The sequence below is a fragment of the Dromaius novaehollandiae genome, chromosome Z, assembly GCF_036370855.1.
Source record: "Dromaius novaehollandiae isolate bDroNov1 chromosome Z, bDroNov1.hap1, whole genome shotgun sequence".
NCBI lineage: Eukaryota > Metazoa > Chordata > Aves > Casuariiformes > Dromaiidae > Dromaius > Dromaius novaehollandiae.
In genome coordinates this window covers 17,616,634-17,638,150 of record NC_088132.1, presented here as the reverse complement: position 1 = coordinate 17,638,150, position 21,517 = coordinate 17,616,634, and the positions used below count along the sequence as shown (strand labels likewise).

General features: G+C 36.1%; 1 protein-coding gene across 10 annotated transcripts in view; it reads right to left on the bottom strand.

Moving 5' to 3' along the window:
* KDM4C (lysine demethylase 4C) overlaps positions 1–21,517 on the bottom strand; it is a 255,488-nt gene that overhangs the window by 19,177 nt on the left and 214,794 nt on the right. For all 10 annotated transcript variants that reach the window (XM_064502918.1, XM_064502920.1, XM_064502917.1 and 7 more), the window contains 2 exons: positions 11,532–11,717; positions 4,628–4,798 (listed from right to left, as the gene is read on the bottom strand). In XM_064502918.1, coding sequence (XP_064358988.1) covers positions 4,628–4,798; positions 11,532–11,717 — 357 coding nt within the window. The remainder of the gene's footprint in view (positions 1–4,627; positions 4,799–11,531; positions 11,718–21,517) is intronic.

The window sequence follows — 21,517 nt, the reverse complement described above, 5'->3', positions numbered from 1 at the left end:
AAAGTATTAACGCACATAGTAGCTGAGAAGCTGATTAAGCTGTCCACACAGACATAATCTTGAGCTCTGGGTCTCTAGATCTGATCTTACTACATGCTATTCCCTTTCAAAGGCCTTTCTTCCCACCAACTTTAGAAATGAAGAAAGGTTATTTTCGCACTAGCGAAAAACAGTACTCACAAGCAGCTCAAATCTTTATGGAGAATTTCTTGTTAATAAAAAGACTCTGTTTTTTGAAGCTATGCCACCCCAAGGGTTCTGCCTTAGCCCACAGAACTCCATCCTCCACATGCAAAACCTTCCACCTACGTTATGTCACTTTGCAATATTAAACTACTGTATCCTTCATCAAGCCTCCTGCTGTATTTTATAATCCTCCTTCCACTATAAGGCTGTGGAAGAAATTATTTTTGAAGAACTGCTAGGCTTCATCCCTTTGGTGCTATATCTCAAAGGCAGATGAAGTAAATTTGTTCCGTCTCTCAACAGTCTACAACACACAGAAAGTAATACTATCCTTGGGACAATCTGTATTCAGCCTGACCCCTACACCTATACTTTGCCCCAATTAGTTCACCTCATCTTGGGCAACTACTGAGATTATAAATGCCAATGCAACTTCAAACACCTGCCAGGTATCTAGGCCAGGAAGGATCATTTAGAATCTCGAACAGCCAAGAGTCAGCAAGAAAAAAAGGATAATTGGCAAGCCTAGATGTATGTGTATATGTACACACTAGAGTGCGGGTCAGGAGTTGTTGAAGCTTTCATTTCATAATTTTGTAGGGATGTCAAGTGAGCATTTGTGGGCAAGGACAGAGGTAGAGGACTGCAAAGAAGGTCCCTGGCTGAGAAGTGTCTTTTTTTAAATAGCTTCTCAAATTGCCTTGCTATTACACCGGCAGGTTTTTGTTCAAATGCTAGTAACTATAATGTGCTCTATTCTATTACAAAGAAAGCAGAGGATAATAATTTGGGGCTTTGTGAAATTTAGGTGCACGCTGTAAGCACTTGTAGCCCCGTTCCTCCCTTCATTGCCAGTTGTGAATTTCAAGTATTGATAGACACAGAAAGATAGAGCTTAATCTTCACCATTCTCTTCACAGGGAAGGCTCTCTTGGGTTCACTACAGAAAGAAGGTAGTCACATTAGTATCAGCATAATTCAGTTAAAGGTTCCAGGTATCACTGCTGGCATTTAGAAAATCCACTGCTTGATGAGGGTTTTTTGATGCTTGAATTTGTTCAGACAAAGCAGCTTCCATTTCAAAAAAGAGTGGTAGACCAAAAAAAAAATTAGCTATAATAAGCTATAATTTGGGATAGTATTCAGGTTATGAATTTTAATAAGTAAAGTCCATTACATTTTGGGTTGTGGGTATCTTAGCTCATAGATCAGCCTTAGAGTCTGGAAGGACAATGCCTGAATATATACACTTGATGGTCAGCTAAACTGCCACGTGGGTGTGTCACGGCAGCATGAGTAAATATGCTCATTGCTGTTCACCCAGTGTGCTGAGTAATCAGATGGTGAAACCTTGACATCAAAGAATTCTGTGTAAACTGGTTATTGGAGAACCAGAGTACTTACCAGGGCAAGCTGGAATGGCCATTCCTGCTGCAACATCTCTGCTAAGGCGATTACCTAGTTTAGTGAGATCACAGTTCCTTCAGGTGTGCTCACCTCTCCTGTAGTCAGACCTTCTTGCAGACTTAATCTAATGCTTAACTCCACAATCTTTTTTCTTCGTTAACATAAATATAATTTGGTGAGACCTTTCTCGTCCCCCACCAGGCCTCCCTTCCTAGGATTACCTAGAATTTTAATGAGGTAATGTGGGAACAGCTGCATCCTTAGTTCTAATGACCTTTTATTTATTTATTTTTTTAACTATACTTGCTGTTCAGGCACTTTTGACAGATACAATACATAAAGATACATACAAATACACAGAAAACCTCTATCTAAATAAATCTGGCCCAGCATATTCACATCTAGCAAACTGCCAAGCTGTTCCAATGCAGATATGTCTGTCAGGTATTAAAAAAACCCAAGCAACTGTGGGAAACCCATCCTAAGTGAGCAGCCTAAAAAGCAGAGAGCCTGCCCAGTGCAGCATCTGTTAACTGACACCTGGTCTGCTGGGTCAGCACCTGGTGCTGAGATAGGGTTTGTGTGACAAACTCCAGAGCATTATCCTGGATCATCCTTCAAGGCCAAGTGGCACTCATACATGCTGTTGGTAGCACTTACTGAGGATTGCAGCATACGCACTCCTCACTTGCATGTCCATATGGTTTAATCAACTGTTCAGGCTGCCATCCTATCTCCTTATAGATTTGACATGATATCCTCCTCATTGCAGTCTTTCTATGATGTACGGAGAGAGTTTTCCTGTTGTTTTGTGTAGCGGAAAACTGCATGCATATACTTTTTTGCACCCTCTCACGCCTGCTGCATGAAAGGCGGACCGGTTAGTGCATTACCAAGCTAACTAATGGGTCTAAACAGTGTAGTTCAGGAGTGATTTTTGTAAAAAATTCTGACAAGGTAGAAATGAGATATAGCACCCAAACAATAGCTTGAAATAAAAAAGAAACTAGAATGTAGCTACACCTATTTGGCAAATCCTGATGTATTTAGCAAATGCTAACACAAATCAAGAAAAATACATACGAGAACGATGTATACCCTGCTTTCGTAGTTATTGAAGACTTACATCCATACGGAATTCCATGAAGGAGACTGACATTTCCCTGCTCCCTATTTTCCTCTTTAAAAATAAATCACTGTGTCTGAACACTGAAATAGTGGTCTATTGTGAGCTGAGCTGAAATTATGTAGTGGATTCAACGCATACTGAAAAAGCAGAAAGCTCCTGCTATCTTTGTGAGTTAGTTGAAAAGTGAAAACAGATTAGAGAAATAAGTTCTTCAATAGGCAGCAACATTGCTTTCACACCAGATTTGATGAATAAGTCCTCCCAGCGGCACTAACACCTGATACGCACATTGCATGGATTAGCAAGTTTTAGTCCAGGCAGAAGAAAAAACAGGTTTTTTTTTTTCTTTCCAATAACTGCTGCAGGTATATTATCTAATGAAAACACAACAAGATTTCTCTAAGGAATGTGAAATTCGTTTGGTGTTTCCATCAAACAATTATATGTTGTTCATCCACTATCCGAGAAGCACTGAGGCATATCCGGGCCTGATTACATTTCTTCTTAGCTCCAGATAAGACTACCCCACTAGGGTGGCAAACAGTTTCTCATCTCTGCCATACCAGATCCTTGATGCAGGCATACACAAGAAAGGGGTTTCTAACAACAATACAGCCACATTTGCTTAATATCTTGATGATCCTAAATCAAAATGCCTTTGATCATTAATGAAGCCTTTCAGAGTATTTCAAATTAAAGGATAAATTTTCAAAGACATGTAACAGGGATTTGCTGCCTCTCTTCTGTTAACACCAATGGGAGGTAAACAGCTAAATTCCCATATGCTGCTTTGAAATGCCGTATTTTCGAAAGGCATCAGACTTTTCAATAACTAAGAAGCTTCCAAGAACAACAGTATCATTTCTACTGATGCTATCTGACAGTTAATGCTACTTCCATGAAAATGTTAGGCCTGCAGGAAACAGAACAGCTCAAAAACATCTTTACAGGACAGGAACATTGAGCACTGTTGGGGCTGCATCCCTTGAACTGCAAAGCTTACATCCTCATGTACACCCGACCCTCCCTCTACATCCAGCACAGGACACAGCGTGAAGAGCTGTCTGGCAACAAACAGGACTTTTGCGTACAGGTGTTAGCCTCCTGGAGGCTGAAACTGATTATTAGTAGGAGGTACACGAAAAAGATCAGTTCTGCACAAAGAAGCCTCATAACCACATGAGCGTGAAGGTAAATAAGGATTAGAGTCAAATTGTGACACAGATGTCAAACAGCATCTGATGAACACAATGAAGGTTACCATCCAATCTATTCACTGTAAATACGGAAGGAAACAGAATCCTTCCCAATTGTCTGCAAACACTGTTCATGTCTCTAAGTAAGTACACAATGTGTTCCTTAACAATCCTGAAAAACATGGCAGTTTAAGTGCATAAGGGAAATCAAAATCTCGATTGCTTTTTGGAAATGCAATAAACTACACATTCTTCTCCCTGATGGTTTTTATCATTAATAATGTAATCTTACAAACTAAACATCAGAAGGTGTAAACAAGTTGTTAGAACAGATTCTTGAGAGCTGTTCTTCCCATTACAGCAGAATTTTTCAATTCAGCAAGGAATTTTTACAAGTTATCTCTACGAGACAGATAAGGATATATGGAATTCCCACTCTCATATCCTTTATTAAATACATATTTCTTATTTAATTAAAAGACTTTGTAAGATTAGTTTTGATTCATTTGGTCAAATGGCAGAGACTAATTAGAACAACCAAGGTTTGGAAGCCCATTAGAAAATAATCATTCTCAGCAGTGAAAGTAGCAAACACGAACCGAATATTAAGGCATTATCTTCTGTAAAGGTCAAAAGAAATATTTCAAAAGGTTCCATCTGTTTAATTTTCAAAAAAACAGAAATAACAGGTATCTGAGAAAGTACTTACTACAATGTCTTCAGGAAAAGTATCCCGACTGAAAGAGCCATCATCAAACATGACTTCATAGAAAACTTGAGAAGTGACTCCTATGACTCTACAACTGTAGTACCGCGTATTCCTGTGTTTTGTGATGACTGTCTGCCCAACTGTAACGGCCTTCTCACATGCTTTAGTTCTCTTGAAGAAAGGAAGAATTTAAAAGAAAAAGTAATTTAAAAATACCAGTTTCCTCATCAGAAATTTATCACAGTTAAAACAGAATAGATGAGAATTCCCCACTTAATACAAAAACCTCAAATGCAAAATTATTCATTATAACCATGACCACACAATTTATATGACACACAAAACTTTTGCATTTCATGAGAAAACAAGCAGCATCCATAGAATAACAAATCACAGCATTCAAAAATATTTTTGCAACTGATGCCTTCTAACCTTTGCAGTAGGGCAAGAATACTTAAATAGCTAGCAATATTTGTACATATTAGTTGTTGTGCTGGAACATATACCATATGGCAAGCCTAGACAATGCTACGAAACCATTCTAAAAGGTGTATTTTTTAAGTACTGTATTTCTGTATGATTCTTTGCAATTGCTTAATATTTTGGTGAGTCGGATGAAATAATTAAATGCATACCCAGTTCTTGTCAGAGCTGTCTACATCAGTTTATCTGAGTAACTTCTTAACTAATACTGTGCAGAGCATTTGCTTTAAAACTTCAGACAGCATTGATCACTCTCCATTACTTATTTATGTAGCTCATCAGTAACAATAATTTTCATTTTTCACTTTGAATTCACTAGAGCTAGTTAAGTCACTCAGAAGTGTAGCAGGGTTGTCAAAATATGCAAAAATTCTACATCAGTAACAGCTTGGTAGTTTCTATATATAACAGAATTGAACCTTGTAAGTCAGCAAATGCTAAGCTCACATGATGCAGACAGATATACACATCAGCTCCCAAGTGATGCATCTCCATGAACCTCCTACTTAAAGAGCAAGTTTATTTTTCACCAGGAAAAATAAACTCAGGAGGTTCTTATCCTAATAAAACACAGAAAGCACTTCTCTCCTATTTCACACAAGTCCATTTGCTTACACAAAAGTTACTGTGACTTTGGCTACGGCTGGCCATTTGAACTTTTCTAACAATGGAAGACACTAAGACAAGAGGCAGTTGAAATGGTATGCCTTTATTAAAGTATGTTTGATTAGAAATATTTGTGTAAAAAGCAAGAAACTATTTTATGGCATATGCTAAATTAATTATTCAATTTTGTACCACTGCTTCTCAAATACTTCAAGGCAGTGAAGTCTTCAACCAGTGTAATCAACTATAAAAGTGTCTGGGAAAATCTGGAAAATACAGCTACAGAATTTTTAGCACTACTATGAAAGGAAAACTAAGGGCAGCATCAATTCTTTTTGTTAGACTCCAAACATTAATAGTAATGTCAATCTTTCTGAGCAAATATAGTGAAACTTGAACACTCCTGTTTAGTTCAGGTCACCTCAGATAGTAAAACTCCATTATGTTTCCAAAGCAATTCCAAGTTTACCTAGAAACAATGTTATGATCATACTAACAAACTATTTAATGATTTACCTGTATGATAAAATAATTCTGCAACTTAGTGTAACTACACAGATGCAGAAGGAGGAAAAAACCATTTACTGGCTTAAGTATTACTAGAGTGACTATACTGCTATGTCAGCTGACACTTTTTATCCAATCTTGAAATACCTATAAACATCAAAGTATTAATTTACCAATCAATTCTCAATTTGAGTCATCAGTTATTTGAGGGGGGAAAAAAAACAGAAGTAAACTGAAGAGTATTAACTGAATTACTTGTATGATATAATAGAAATTTGTGACTATAGCAGAGAAGTCCAAGGAGAAATATCTGTATTAAATTTTTTTAAATGTTTTTAAAGTCTTAAGATGGTACTCTATATAAGCGAAATATAATATTTTAAAGACAATACAGGCTCATTTAATGATAAAATCTTCAGAGAAGAAATGCCATAACTCATTAGAACACATAATAAAAATCAGAAATGCATCCTAGTTCAAGGAGAAGGAGTTTATTTTTCAGTATGCTATCTTGGTAGGATCCTTGATTTATTTCACAGGAAAAATATTGACAAGCACACTCTGTAACTGATTGCATGTCCCAGAAAACATTTCCTGTCAGAAAATCCTAAGAATTTATTGATGTTAAGAATGTCATTTTTGATCAGAAAGGACAGTTATGCAAGGGAATCTATCAGATTAAAGAAACAGCTGTGGTAGTTACCAGATTATTGAGGAAGCTGTGGTTTAAAAAGCATGATTTTCTTTAACAGTACCTAAGCCAAGGATGAACTAAGATAGCAGCAGAAATACAGAAAACAACCAAACACAGAGGAAAAAAACTTAACCTCTTCTTCTGTGTGCAAAAGATAAGAGGGAAAATTACTTTCTCCCTCATTTTCTGTATGGCAGGACATACAAAAATCTTGTTAAATAAAATATATGAACTATACATATATAAACATATAAAAGATGAATATCTTGAAATATGTGTGTGTATATATATATATATATATATATATATATATAAAAATATCTAGAAACATTCCCAGACTACAACTTTTAATGGAGGATCCTCAAAATTCTAAGACTGATTTGATATGGAAACATAACTTTCATTTCATCATTTCAAGCTTACTCCCTAGAACCGTAATTTCAACATGGAAATGATGTATGACATTTCAACAATATGCCAAAAATATGCCAAAATATGATTTTTGAATACTATGTCCTTCCAACAAGGCATGCCTCTAGACTCTCTAAAATGCAAAGGAGGGCTGGCAGCAGTGAGCAGGCAGGCGCATACAGTGACAATACATCACTCCTATCCAAAAGGAAAAGCATCTATAGCTTCCACATGACAGCGTCCCTTCATTCCCTATGCGCCTATGGAAGAACTGGCCCACAGTTGCAGTAGATCATCTGAGAAATCAAAGCCCATTTGATCACTTAAAATAGTTCAAAAAACAGTGACAGTGAGTTTTTCCAATTCTTATCCCAACTGTCTCTTCTTAAGACAGTTAGCCTTGCCAAATGCACATCACGATGGTGCCTAGATGGCCTTTTCTGATCACAGTCTCCAAATGAAACCTCACCCATGAGTTTGCTTGCCACCAGCTGACTTCCTCTGGCCCTTAGTGCAAGATTTGCTAACCTTATCATATCAATTCTTTGGGGTTTTCTTTTCCTCTTAGCTGTTTGTATAGTTGCATAATACTTCTTTTTCTCATTTCTTTGTGTATGAGAGAGATTTTTATCATCAAAATGAAACCCATCTGGAGCACCTAAACTCAGCCATAGTTCCAAATGTTCTAGCAATTTGACAACAAAATGATCTGAGGATATTTTTCATGCCCAGGGATAAACCTAGTCAAAAGGAAAAATGAAAAAACTTTGACCACTATAAGATCTGCAGGTAACAAAGCATAGCACCCTCCTTGCATAATAACACTATAATTTACATAAAGAAAATAATATAGCATACGAAAGGAATAACCAAAGCCATTCTGAGTAAGACTTTCCTGCTAGCAAAATTCTGTGTTATTTCTGGAGCTGTACCTTTGGTAAATACAAGACCCAAATCTGAGTGTGGACATCAAAAGTGCATATTTTGAAAAGTCATCTCGCTATTTAAAAATTAAAATTCGTAATATTTGTATATTTACTTCATTTGTCAGCACTATATAGATGCAAAGATTATGCTTTCCTTTATGATGATTTATCATCAGAAGGCCTACCAATATTTACCATGCTTGACATTAAAAATGTACTTTAGGAAGAAATAATGAAGACAATTCAGAAAGAATCTGACCTTCAGTCAAAAAGATATATGAAAGAATATTGATAAATAATTTGGACATCGTTTTCTTGAGATCACAGCAACAAGTAATTTGGACACAAACCTCACCTCAGCATTGCAACAAGCCATTATCCTGAGGTGAAGAGATACACTACCAGTAATAATACATATTTATCAGTACATAGTTAGGTTTCTGGTTGAACAACCTGCTTGATTTATATATTACAATACTACTATAGATATCTGTAATAGCCCAGAAGCCATCCTTTGGTTGGTGAGTTTTGTTTTGTGTTTTTTAACTTGAGGGAAGTAGTAATCAAAGATATTCACTGAGAATTCAGGCATAATATCTACAGGCTATATTAAGGAAACACCAGACAACTATAATTTTGTTTCCTTGAAATGAAGGAAAAACAATAATATCCTTACTTTATGTATAACTTTTTGAACTCCTAAACACCAGAAGAGATTTGTTCGTGCTGACAAGACAATCTAATTTGATTCCTGTAAAAATTTGCAAAATAAGTATAATATTTCAGTCTGCAGGATTACACCACTTTGCTTTCAAGCAAGAAATTTAAAACAGTGGGCAAACAAAAAAAGTTAATTATAAGTGAGAAGCATTCCTCTGCCTAATGGTGAAGAGCAATGTAGTTACTGCATCAAAGGCTAGCTAATAGCCAGGAAAAGTATAAAGAGAAAACCAATGGTGAAAAAAACTTCCACAGGCTTAAAAGATGTGATTAGATTAATTATCCAAAAGACAAAATATAAACCCAATCATATATAAACACACGGCAGTCTCCTTTGTCTCAGGATTAAGTTAAGAATTTCACACAAAAAGAATCTTTAGCAGCATGTCTGACCCTTCCACGTTTTGGCCCAATGAAAAAAACACACTTTCTCTTCTGTACTTTTGGCTTTGATTTGAGCCATATGAAATAAGCTAATCAAACAACTTTTTCAAAAAGGTTGGTGCCAGGTTTCAATAAAGGCCTGACAGAGTCTCATTCTTAACTGAGCTACCTTGTTCATGCTTCAGACAACCACTTCATAAACAATGCAAAACTCTTTTTCTCCATTTTTTTTTTAATACAAAATTTAGATCAAGAAAAATCACTGGGAGAAAAAAAAACTTTGTGGGAGTCCCTCTCACCTTATTAGTGTTGTATTATTTTAGATGAATATTCATTTTGTTTCTTAGCATACAAAATAATAGCTATTTAATAACTGTTTTAACTGTTCCAGGCAAGATGCATACTTAGTTAAATGGTAAGTAGAAAGTAAGCACTGTTTTAAATTAGAATGGAAGCATAAATTCTACTCAAACTGGCTTTCATAATATTGTGTAGGCATTATTAATAATAACTAACATTTATGCAGAAGGGCCAGAAAAGGCCTCTGTTTAGGACAGGGCTACCACTAGCTTAGGTGCTGTGAAAACACAGAAGGGACAATCCATAACTTCATCATTTATACCGCTTTGTACCACAAAAGAAAATACAGTGAAAAACATAATATAATCTATTTGACTTCACAAGGCACTCCAGCATCAGAGACATATGTGTATTACAGGAAGTTCAAAGAATTAAGGAGCAGTGGCAGCAATTCATAAAGTGCGTATAGAAGACAGTATACTACAGGAAGTCCTATTTGATCCAGGAACAGTTTCCCAAGCTAATGATGAAAATCTCACTACTTGAAGTATGGAAACTTATCCAGAACCATTAGAAAGTATTTGGTCAGAACAGCTCTGTTCTTCTTGGCAATGAACTTAACTCAGAGATTTTTAGCTAGTGGATAATGGTTTCTAAGAAAGCCACGAAAGTTATCTGAAAAGTTGCCTGTACAGACAGTGTTTCAAATTTGTTTTGAAACCAAACTAGTTTTCATAAAAAATGTACGAAGACAGTAAATACAAAAGTGTACTGGTTTCATACAATTATTTATTCTAGAAAGCAAAAATCTTTAAAAAGCAAAACTGTTCTGGGGAAGTTTTGAAAAGAACACACAATTAGTCTGCCTTGTTTTTTCAGAACTACTAGCAGACTGAACACTGAGGACTGACTGATTACTCTAGTTGCAAGGTGTTACATTTTATTCTACTCAGAAGAAAAATCTTACCCTTTAATACTCCTGTCTCTAAGACCAAGAATTCACTGACAACCTCTTGAAAGAAAGACATACATTATACTGACTTTCATTAGCACTGTTACATGGGTTTACTCTTTCATTTTTAATGTACAAAGGAGATAAAAAATGTATTCAAATATAGAGTTCTCAACTTGAAAAAGGTGAGAAACCACTGTCTAAAGTATCTAATAGTAATTTTCTTATTAAAACTATATTAAATAGTAGTCATTCTAGTTGAACATTGCGGGGAAACAACTAAAATATGATTTTAAAAGCCCAAGATAAATGGCAAAAGTTATTTCTTAACTGAGATAATAAGAATTTGGTGGAATAAAAGACATTAAAACCTACAAGACAATAATGACTAATTCTGTACGTGTCTCATCTAAAATTAAAGGTTCCTCCTCAGCACAGACTAGAAAATAAGAGGAGACAGTAATAATGGGAATTTTCATGACCAGTGTTACTTTGCCAGATAATAGAATAATTGTAATAGGATATTTTCAAGATATGGTTTAGAGGCAGGATAAAGGACTTAAATATACACCGTATCATTTTCTCACAGTATCTGTGGGTATTTGCAAGATCCTGTGAGCTGGTATTTGTAATACACTCCAAGTTAACAAAACAGAGAATTCAATGACTTGTTATGGCAGCCAAAACAATACATTCAGTAATGACTCTAATGGAAGAATGCACTAGGCATATCAAGTATCATTTCTCCCAGGTAACGAGATAAGAAAAAATCTTTGAGATACAATAGTTTTGCTACGTATGCAAATATGATAGATGAAACTATTATTATACGTGACATGAATCTCTACTCCCATTTTCTCTAGAAACATATTTTAATCCTACAATTCCATTTTTCAATAAATAAGAAAACAAATTCCTTACCACATTTTGGTTGATCTTGTGCCTGAAACACGTGATGTAGACAACATATGGCCAGTCATCAGGCTCCATAAGTACTCCTGCAGCATGGGCACAGGTAACATGGAAGGAAGCTGGGCAGCGTCCGTATGAACACTGAATGCAGGCACCAGAAATCTTCTTAATTCTCTGTCTGCAGAAAATGCATTTCTGTAGAAGAAAAACAAAACAGAATATTTACCATACTACAACTCAGTTGACTTCTGCAAGTATCTCAAGGGCTGCAGTGTTATTTGTGCTTTACCACTTACACTCTATACCTTGCAATCTGCATGGGAAAAGAACAAGCATTTATGAATTATAAGAAAATTCTGTAATATTAATTTATAGATAGCATTTTTGCCTCTTTATGTAAACATAAGGACTATCTGTTTTGTTGCTATAATAAGAAAATTGATACATACATGGTTATTCAAAAGTTTAATTTCAAATTCCATATATTGTTTTGAAAATTAACCTGCACATCCTAAAACAGGTAAATTGAAAAACCTACACATAATTCTGCAAAAAATAACAGCAGGACTAAAAAATAAAGAGAATCACAGAGCCGTGGGGCTAGGAAGGACTTCCAGATACCATTTAATCTCCCCCTCTACTTAAGGCTAGACTAGAGGTATACCTAGACTGGCTTTGGCAGATGGCTGTCTAACCTTTCCTTTATAGTCTTCCACGAAAGAGTTTCCACAACATGCTTAGACAATCTGTTATCTGAATTTAGAAATGTTTTCGTACTATCAAGCCCACAGATAGTTACACAAATGAAGGCTGTTTCCATGCCCCTTTTCATTTTTTCCGCTCTGTTTTTCATTGGTTGTGTATTTGTATAATGGTGATTGAGTAGGCCATATTCCCCCACTTTATGAAAATGTCATATCAAAAGCCTTACCAATGTCAAGCCATACCACATTTATTCCTTCTCCCAAAGTGGAGAACATGACAAAATGCTGTTGCTATTTTGTGTTCTTGTGATTAAGGTTTCTTACTGGCTCCGCCACACGGCCTTCATAGGCAGGTGGCCCATATGAAACAATTGAAGGGACTTAAGCCAGGTTAGCTAAGTCTGTGAAATAGGCTCCATGACGCCAGAAAAATCAAAGTACAAGAAGACTGGTATTGTGCCACCAGAAGAAATCAACATGCTAGACTGGAAAATTACTTTAGTATTTTGTATTGACAACTGAATTACATCATGTGTGGGAATTATTTTCTGTTTACTCTCATCATGGCTAACAATATTGTAAATGTCATCGATGATCATAAAATCATCGGAGCTATTCTAAAATTCAGCCACAATATTTTGCTTAATGATGTGACTAGAGTGAATTTCACAATTTGAAATCATACTGTTGCAGTAATGATTCCTTCCATTTGTTCTAAATTTGCTAGTCACTAATTTTGTTAAACATCCTCTTGTCTGCCTATTCTGTGAACACCAGTAAAAATAACCTCCACTTATTTTCACTGTATGATTAGTAATTCAAAATATTTCAAATTAGCACACATCAAATTCCTTTCTCCAGAATACCAGAGTAGTTATGTCATCGTTAAATTCTCAGCAGCTAGTTTCCTTCATATTCTAAAGGATCTGCAGAAATTGCACTGCAGCACTCAGCACTTAGCTACAGTGGCTTCTGGTGTTGAGTTTATGACCAAAATAATGTTTTTTTGCAAGCGCTAACCCTGTCAAGGTCATCAGAATCAGAAAGCCATGCAGCTTTCTAGTTCATGTATCATTTTGAATAAGAAAAGCTCTCCAAGTCAAATTCTGCCTTCATATGTAACCTGTGAAAGCCTATGGCCTTAATGACTTTGCACAAGGAGAAACAAGAGTACCATTTGCAGCTTAGTTAAATATCTTACCAATCATTCACTAACAGGACCAGAACTTTGACCAGTCTCATGCAGCTGCATTAGGTCTGCAAGAGTAGTAGGAGGTATAGATGATTTCAGCATCAAAAGGAAAGTTCGAGACTTCACTGATACGCTGACATCACATTGCATTTATGCCCATATGCATGAAGCCATTTTCAGACAGGTCAGGCAATTGTTTTCTGATAGAGGTTAAGGATTTTTACATATACATCCATATACGTTTATAAAAATTCAGAGCCCAGGAAATCAGCAATTCCAGAAGGAGAACAGAGATGAAGTCTACCATACGTAATGTCCAGAGACTGAGTTAGGTAAACACATGTTTTGAGTGCTTATTCAGACTGCTGTGATTGAGTTATATATAGAAACTCTTGAGTCACCTTAAGCAAAGAAGGAAAGAATAAAGCATGAAACGTATATGAGTTTAACAGATGTGGATCTTCCTTAATCTCATTCTCAAAAACAGCTGGGTGTTTTGACTGAAACACTCCAACAAGTGCAGTTCAAATAAAATGCAGAGAATGGGGAATAAGGCAAGAATGGTAAAGTGCGGCTAAACTAGCACTAACTTAAGACAGTATCTTACAGCAGAAAATGGTGCTCTCCTTTATTGTGAGCTGCACTTGTTCCAGGAACCAAAGACGCAAACATACATTGGAAGTGATGATGCAGGCATACCTCAGTTTTTTGATGACAGTCTCATACCTAGGCATGCATTTTGAAAAATGCACACATGCACACAAAAAAGCATCTGTATAAGCAAATTCCCAACATGCACAACCACACCAAGCAGCCTGTCCCCATCCAGAAATACGAGAAAAAGCTCCTTTATCTTTGAAAATAAAAGTCAAAGTTATTTAATTTCCCATACTTGATTAACAGAAAGCAGAACAGAGAAAACTATAAACATCTATTCTGCATAGACTTTTGAAACCTTAGCTGAGCTGTATAGTGAACTGGTAGGTATTAGCTGTTAGTAGTAAACTGCACAGTGCTATTTCTGACACATGCTGGTAATTATTTCCTACCAAGCTTCTTGTTGACAATGTATTCCTTCTACTCACATATGGGCTTTAATGCATGGTGAAGTCAAGTATTTTTTTCACCTTTTTCTCCCATGCTAATATTCTTTTGTTAGTCTATATACATGGTATGTGAATGCTATTATTCCATATTTCTAAAGAATGGTATAGATAAAGCAGAACAAAACTGAAACTATTTTTAAAAATTTACTTCAGAGAAAAAAAATCAAAGTGAGCAGAGCAAAAAGATGCAAAGACTAAGGTTTCACTCTCACTCTCCCCTTGCTCAAAGTCTGAATTTTGCAAGTTTGTAAAATGAAAAGAGTTATACAAAATGGGACTGATCTTGAACTGACCTTGCAGAGAGTATGTAAATATGCTACTTGTGAAATTAACAAGCTAGACATAGTACACATACATTTACTGAAATATACTCCAGCTAATTCAATATCCAACTGATAGCTCTTCAGTACCCTGAAACTAAAGCTGCTCCTACCAGGTAAAGCAAATTCAAAATCCTAGATAGCTACAAAGAATCTCATTATGATTTAATGCTTGCTAGATATTAGCGTAAAGCAGAGACAATGGGGGAAGTGGCTGAGAATCAATCTTAATCAGAGATTCAGATGCAAAATGAATTGGGGAATAAATAAAATTGTTTATATAACTGAAGATTAAGAATATAGGACAGAACCATGCACTGCAATTTTCTAGATGGTGAAATGACCTCTCTTTGCCCCCAAAATGAAAAATATTCTGCTGCAAATGGATTTCATAATCATGGAATAGCTCTTTAATATTAATAGATTGCAAATACACAAACAGAGTGGATTTTAAAGAATGACTCTGAGAGGAGGAAACTGGATGCCAACATTTTGCAGATAGCTTTCATAATGATTTTTATGCAACCTTATATAACCTTATATAAACAATTTGATATTGTTTCCCTCAAAGAGAGTAATACTTACAAACCAAAATTCTAGTTCCTAACAGGCTCATGATCTAAACACAGTAAGAGTGCAAGGATTTACAAAAATAAACAAAAGCTGATGATTGTGGCAGAAAGTAGGGGCTGGATTTTGAGAAACAATTTGGAGTATTGATTTCTCTCAAAAGTATTTCTATAACTTAGCAATAAGAGCACCTTATGTGAAGACACTCACTGCAGTAAAACATTAAATCAAAGAAAGATGATCTTTTAAGGGAGCCTCTAAAAATTATTAAAATTTAATTTCTGAAAGTCACTAAAAAGTGACCCATAAGATCTCCTCCTCAACTGTTCCAGATGGCTATTAACCACCAGTTAGTAACTCAGCTGTATATTCTCATCCTCTTTCATATATTTGGCATTTTCTGGCCTCTTAGGCATCATCATAAACAAACAATAAGACAGAGACACCATTTTAAAGTTTAGGAAATAAATGAAAAATAAAGGTTAGCTGTTTCTTTCCCTAACAGCACCTCTGCGTTTGGTAATTCATCCGCTTTGCTCCAGAATTTATATTAACAGACATGTGATATGGCTGTCATCCCTGATCACACCCTAGATACAACACGTTGGTCCTACTGTAACCAAGAGTAAAATATCCCTAGATTTTTACAAAGCAAAGATTTCACGGAGGATATTACAAGGAGGAGCTTCGCCATCTTATCAGCTGTTACAACTTGAGACATACAGTGTTAAGATGCGCAGTGATACTAATCCTTTCTTTCTGCAATCCAAAGGCATAACATGGATTAGAAATGAGAAAAAATTATAGTCTAGTCAACTGTAAGGGGTGGTAACAAGGTACCAGCACAAAGATTTTTCAATAATGCACAACGCTATCAGAAGATATATAGTATGAAGATGTTTTGACACATTACCTACAGGCCAGTGAGCACATGTTGTCTGCACAACCATCTTTCAGAATACAAAGTCAGAACTTTATTTTGGCAGACAGCATGGTGTGTTTCTACAGAAGTGAGCTCATGACTTTCTTCTTTTTATGTTTCGTTTTACCCTGATTAATTTAAAACATGCTAAATATTACAGCTACGAAATTGATAGAACTCAGAATTTGAGAATTTAAAGGGAAGGGGTTTCTCAGTTCACTGTATGCTCCACTTTGCTCAACATATTGAGACAATTATATAAAATTATCCAAGAAAGTTGTTAGGTTATGCCTCAAAAGACCATTTTGTATCCCTCTGGTATGAAAACACAACAAGCATCTAAGGAGAAGACACAAAATGAAACAATGATTGAAAAAAATGACTTAGGATTTCCTTTTACTCAGTAAAGTCTGCCTAGAGCAAATTAAAGACAGCAGACACTATCCAGAAGTAGGTGAAATTCTGTTAATCATACATCCTAGCAGAGAAGTAAACATAACACTTATGCATCAGTAGAAACTAAAAAAAATTATTTTATTTTCTAGTAACACTGAAGTAATGTATTTCGGGTCTACTCTAAGTGAACATAAAAGCTGATTGTGACTGGCAATTCAAGACTTTGAAACTACATTGTTTAATTTTGAATTAAATATCAAAAGAACTTGAAATTGCTCCAAATATACATATATGTTTAATACACAATTTTTAGAGGAGATAAAATATTAGCATGACTAACCAATATTATGCATAAAAATAGTATGCAACTGCTATTTCAATGCAGCTGCTAGGGTACCAATATCACTATATAGGAAAGGAAAGAGAAATATACAGAGTTGAACAAAACTTAGCTCTTCTGAAGCACAGATGTGTATGACTGTAATGAAAAAAGTCCTCATACTGTAGGTTAAATGAGAAAGAAAAACAAACAATGAAAACAAAACACTTGGCAAAGAAGTTCCTGTTAAAAAAAGGTGCCTGGAAGTGTTTATGTTTTTGTGATGTGCACTATATGTAACCTGCTTAACTGGAAAAAGGTGAGAGCTCTGTGAGGCAGAAAGGAAGAAAAATAACACCCTATCAAAACTCCAGCTGTTGCCTATATAGTGCTACTTACCACCACAATACCTATGACCATGCCATACCTACGAAAGTAAATTTCTGTGTATTTATTTTCGGTATTCTTGAAGTCCTCAATATTTGTAATAGGTTTCAGCACCAAGGACTGCAGCTAAGTCCCTACTACCATCTTTTTTCAGGTTACAGCCATACCATTAAGATTCTCTACTGCCGGAGATATCCAGTAAGTACATGAAATGTTTGTAATCCTAACCTGGAGATCTGTAAAAGCGTTGATAAAAATGCACATATCTGTACTTTCTCTTCAAATAGGCTAATTATCAACAAATATCAAAAGGAAAATACGGATGATAAATCATCAATATCCCTTTTAAAAAGCAGAATCACTGTATTTACAATGTACTTGTTGCTAGTACATAGCCTTTGAACACTAGAATACTGCCCTCTTCCCTCCAGATTGAGGAATACCAAGTGATATCCTGAGAATTTCGTCATTCTAACTGCTTCTTTCACCTACTTCCGATGTACTTTCCTTTTTCTGTTTTCCTCTATACTTCCACAAATGCATTTTTATTGCAGGACGAAACAAATCTTTTCACCCGACAATGCCTGTGGCTTTGAAATGTCACATCTCTTGTTTTTTTCCTAACATTTTGCCTAACATCACATGTTAGCATCCACATTGCATCATATAAGCAATCAAACGCAACCTTAAAAAGTGAAAATTTAAAGAAGCATCATGCCTATATTCTGTGCATCTTTCAGGCATCCTGAAATGAAACGGAAGTAGTGATTTACACTGCTGTTGGAAGAGCAATTTTCTAGGAAGACAAATACAAGAGGTTCTAAAGAATCTCCTTTTCATTGTCCTTGAGGAGGAAAGCATATTTATTACAACTTTGCTTCTGACTTGCACAGACCAGTAGGGCTAGATTTGGCATTTACACAAAGGCTGAAAAAACGGACAACCTGTGAAAGGCCAGTTTGGCTGAGAAGGTTATGAGGCATCAGTTCACTGCCCTGCTGCTGCAGCCTCCACCAGATATGGTGGTTAAGGCAGCTAAAATTTAGGACCCTCTTTCCAGCAGGTTTCTGTAGAGGTTAGTGCTTAACCCAAGTACATACTGCAGAGACAAAACAACAATGGAAAAGGAGAGCTTAATTATTTTCGCAGAACCAGAGAATAATCTAGGCTGGAAGGAGCTTCTAGAGGTCGTCTACTCCAACTCTTGCCTGCCCAGTTGAGTCTTGAACACTTCCAGGAATGGAGATCCTACAAGCTCTCTGGGCACCTGTTCCAGTGTTTGACCACTCTCATGGTAAAAAAAAACAAAAACAAAAACAAAAAAAACAAAAAAAAACCCTTCCCTTACATGTTCCTTGCATGTGAACTTCTCGTGTTGCCACTTGCATCCTTTGCTTCTTATCCTTCTGTTGGGCACCTCTGGAAAATGTCTAGCTCCATCTTCTCTGTATCTGTGCAAATACCAATTAGATCCTCCCAAAGCTGCATCTTCTCCAAGCTGAACAGACCCTGCTTCCTCAGCCTCTCCACATACATTTTGTGCTCCAGGCCCTGACCATCTTGGTGGCTCTTCACTGGACTCACTCCAGTGTGCCAATGTCTTTCTTGTACTGGGGAGACCACAGATGGTGCCAAATAAAGAGGAAGGATCACTTCCCTGGATTACCAGCTACAGTCTACAAATAAAGCTCATGATGCAGTTGGCTTTCTTTGCTACAAGGACACACTGCTGGCTTATGTTCAACTCCTTTTCAGTCATGATTCCCAGGTCTTTCTTTGCAAAGCTAATTCCTAGCCTTCTTCCATGCAGGAACATTACTGTCAAGATAAGTTCTAATGACAGACTGTGGATTACTCGGGTTTCAAAAAAGACAGAATGTCAACAAAAACAGAGAGTGAGTACACAAAGAGTTAGAAAAGACATCTAGAATTTGCAAACTCTGATACAAAGTCCTTAGCAGATGATGAATAAATAACTTCTAGGGATGGCCATGCCTTTTCAGGCTTCACTCCTTCATGAGTTGGCTTTTAATGCAAAGCACTGCTCAGAAAAAAAGCTATAATTATTTATACTCAGTAGATAAGAGGTCACTGTTTCTGCATAGTTTATAATAATTGCTTTATAATACTTCATACGAATACATACAAACACACAGACATACAATTTAACATTTTAATAAGAGAGCAGTTAAAATTAGAACATTGAGATGCAGCATTGAAAGGATTATAATCTTAGCAATATCCTGGAAGCAATTTACTGAAATGAAAAAAATGCAAAGAAAGTCTTTATCAAAATAAAGGTACCTACATCTCTTATCCCATAAACCCTCCATCCTTCTGAGAACAGCTAGTCTGTAAGCTATAAGCTAAGAAGATACTTTTCCCCAAAATATATTAATTTAAAATTAAACATATACTCAAGAGACAATCATGCAGTATTTAAGACATGCATGTTCAAATATTTAGAAACAAGAATCAAACAGAAACCTCTGATGACAATACAAGAACACATATCAAAATTTCATCTACCTACTAGCATGACATTAACGTGCTGCTTTGTGTCTTAAAGGATTAGGAAATGGGAACGGACTTCAGTACATGTCCTCTGGGTAAGAAGAGGTCATGGCCAATTATGTAGGTGAACGCACTCTGCCTCTGGGAAGGAAAATATTATGCCTGGGAAGTACACTGCATAGGGACACAGCTGCTTGTCAACTTATTCTCTTTTGAAGGGACACTATTGTGGACAGAATACACTATTAGAAAAGAGGGATAAGTAAAGCAGTTCAGTGAGGTTATGCAACTGGCCAGGAAGCACCTGGCACCCCAATAGTAAATTGAGCAAGTGCGTTATTTCCAGTTGCTAACAATAACATCTATGAAAGTGAGTAAGTCAAATCTGGGAAAAAAGGGGCTATTCCCAATGTGGAGGGGATTCCTTTTCTTTTCTTTTCCTTTTTTTAATTTTGGGAAGGGGCAAGGCACACAATTTAAAAACATTCTGCATCATGGTCTCACTGAAAGATTTTGTTCAGTTTTGAAAAGCTTAGGGAAATGCTTAGCTTACAGAGAAATGATTATTTGTGCAGCTTTCAGCCAAAACCCAAAATCTGTTTTCCAGCAGAGACTATCTTACTTAACATTACACCTCACCAGATAATTATGTCATTTGAACAGGCAAAGGTGCTAAGGCAGTATAGAAAAGCTATGACATACTAAAACGTATTAAGTATAAGAAGTTTAAAAAATTTCACAATCCAAAATCAATCAGCTTGCAGTATCTCAGAAACAGTCGTTTCTAAACCTTTCCCTCATTTCTAACTCCTGCAGCAACTTCACTGAGTAAATATTTAGACTAATCTGATCACACCGCAGAACAGGGTGAGGAGTGTCTTCGAGTTGTCAGCCACTACAAAAATTTGCCAAACGATTATCCGCTCTTAAACCAAAATGTATTTAAATCAATTTTGTATTTCAAATGGTTCTTGGAAAAATGCTGAAGCAAAAAATAAAATTATAACATGTTTAAAACAAGTTGTTTTCCTCCATCTTTTACTTCCTCCTATTGCTTTCCCTCAAAAGATCAAAAATTAAAAGAACAATACCATGGTCTGGTAGACAAATGACCTTCTGCTTCAAGAAATCTCATAAAGTATCATCTTTCTTGCATAAACTCAAAAGTATGTGGATGTCAGCACAGTTGTGAAGAGTTCCAAGTTTGCCATGGAAACAACATTCTTATTTCAAAATAATACAACTGCTCGCTGTGGACTATTGGCATGAAAGCTCCCAATCCAAGCTCATTGACAGCTTGTGGAGTGGACAGATGAGGCATGGAAAATATTTTAAATTAGTTCATTTATCTTGCTGAGACATGGGAAGAGACTGAGAATTTTTCATGTTTATAGAAAAAAGCAAAGAAAGAGAGAGAGAGGAAAGCAAAAAGGGGGAAGGGAAGAAGGAAAAGGAAGAAAAGGGAAAAGGGGGAAATAGGGTAGGGGAAGAAGGGGGAAAGGAAGGAAGGAGAAAGAAAAAAGGATAGGGGAAAGGGGAAAAGAGCAGAAAGGTGAAGGGGAAAG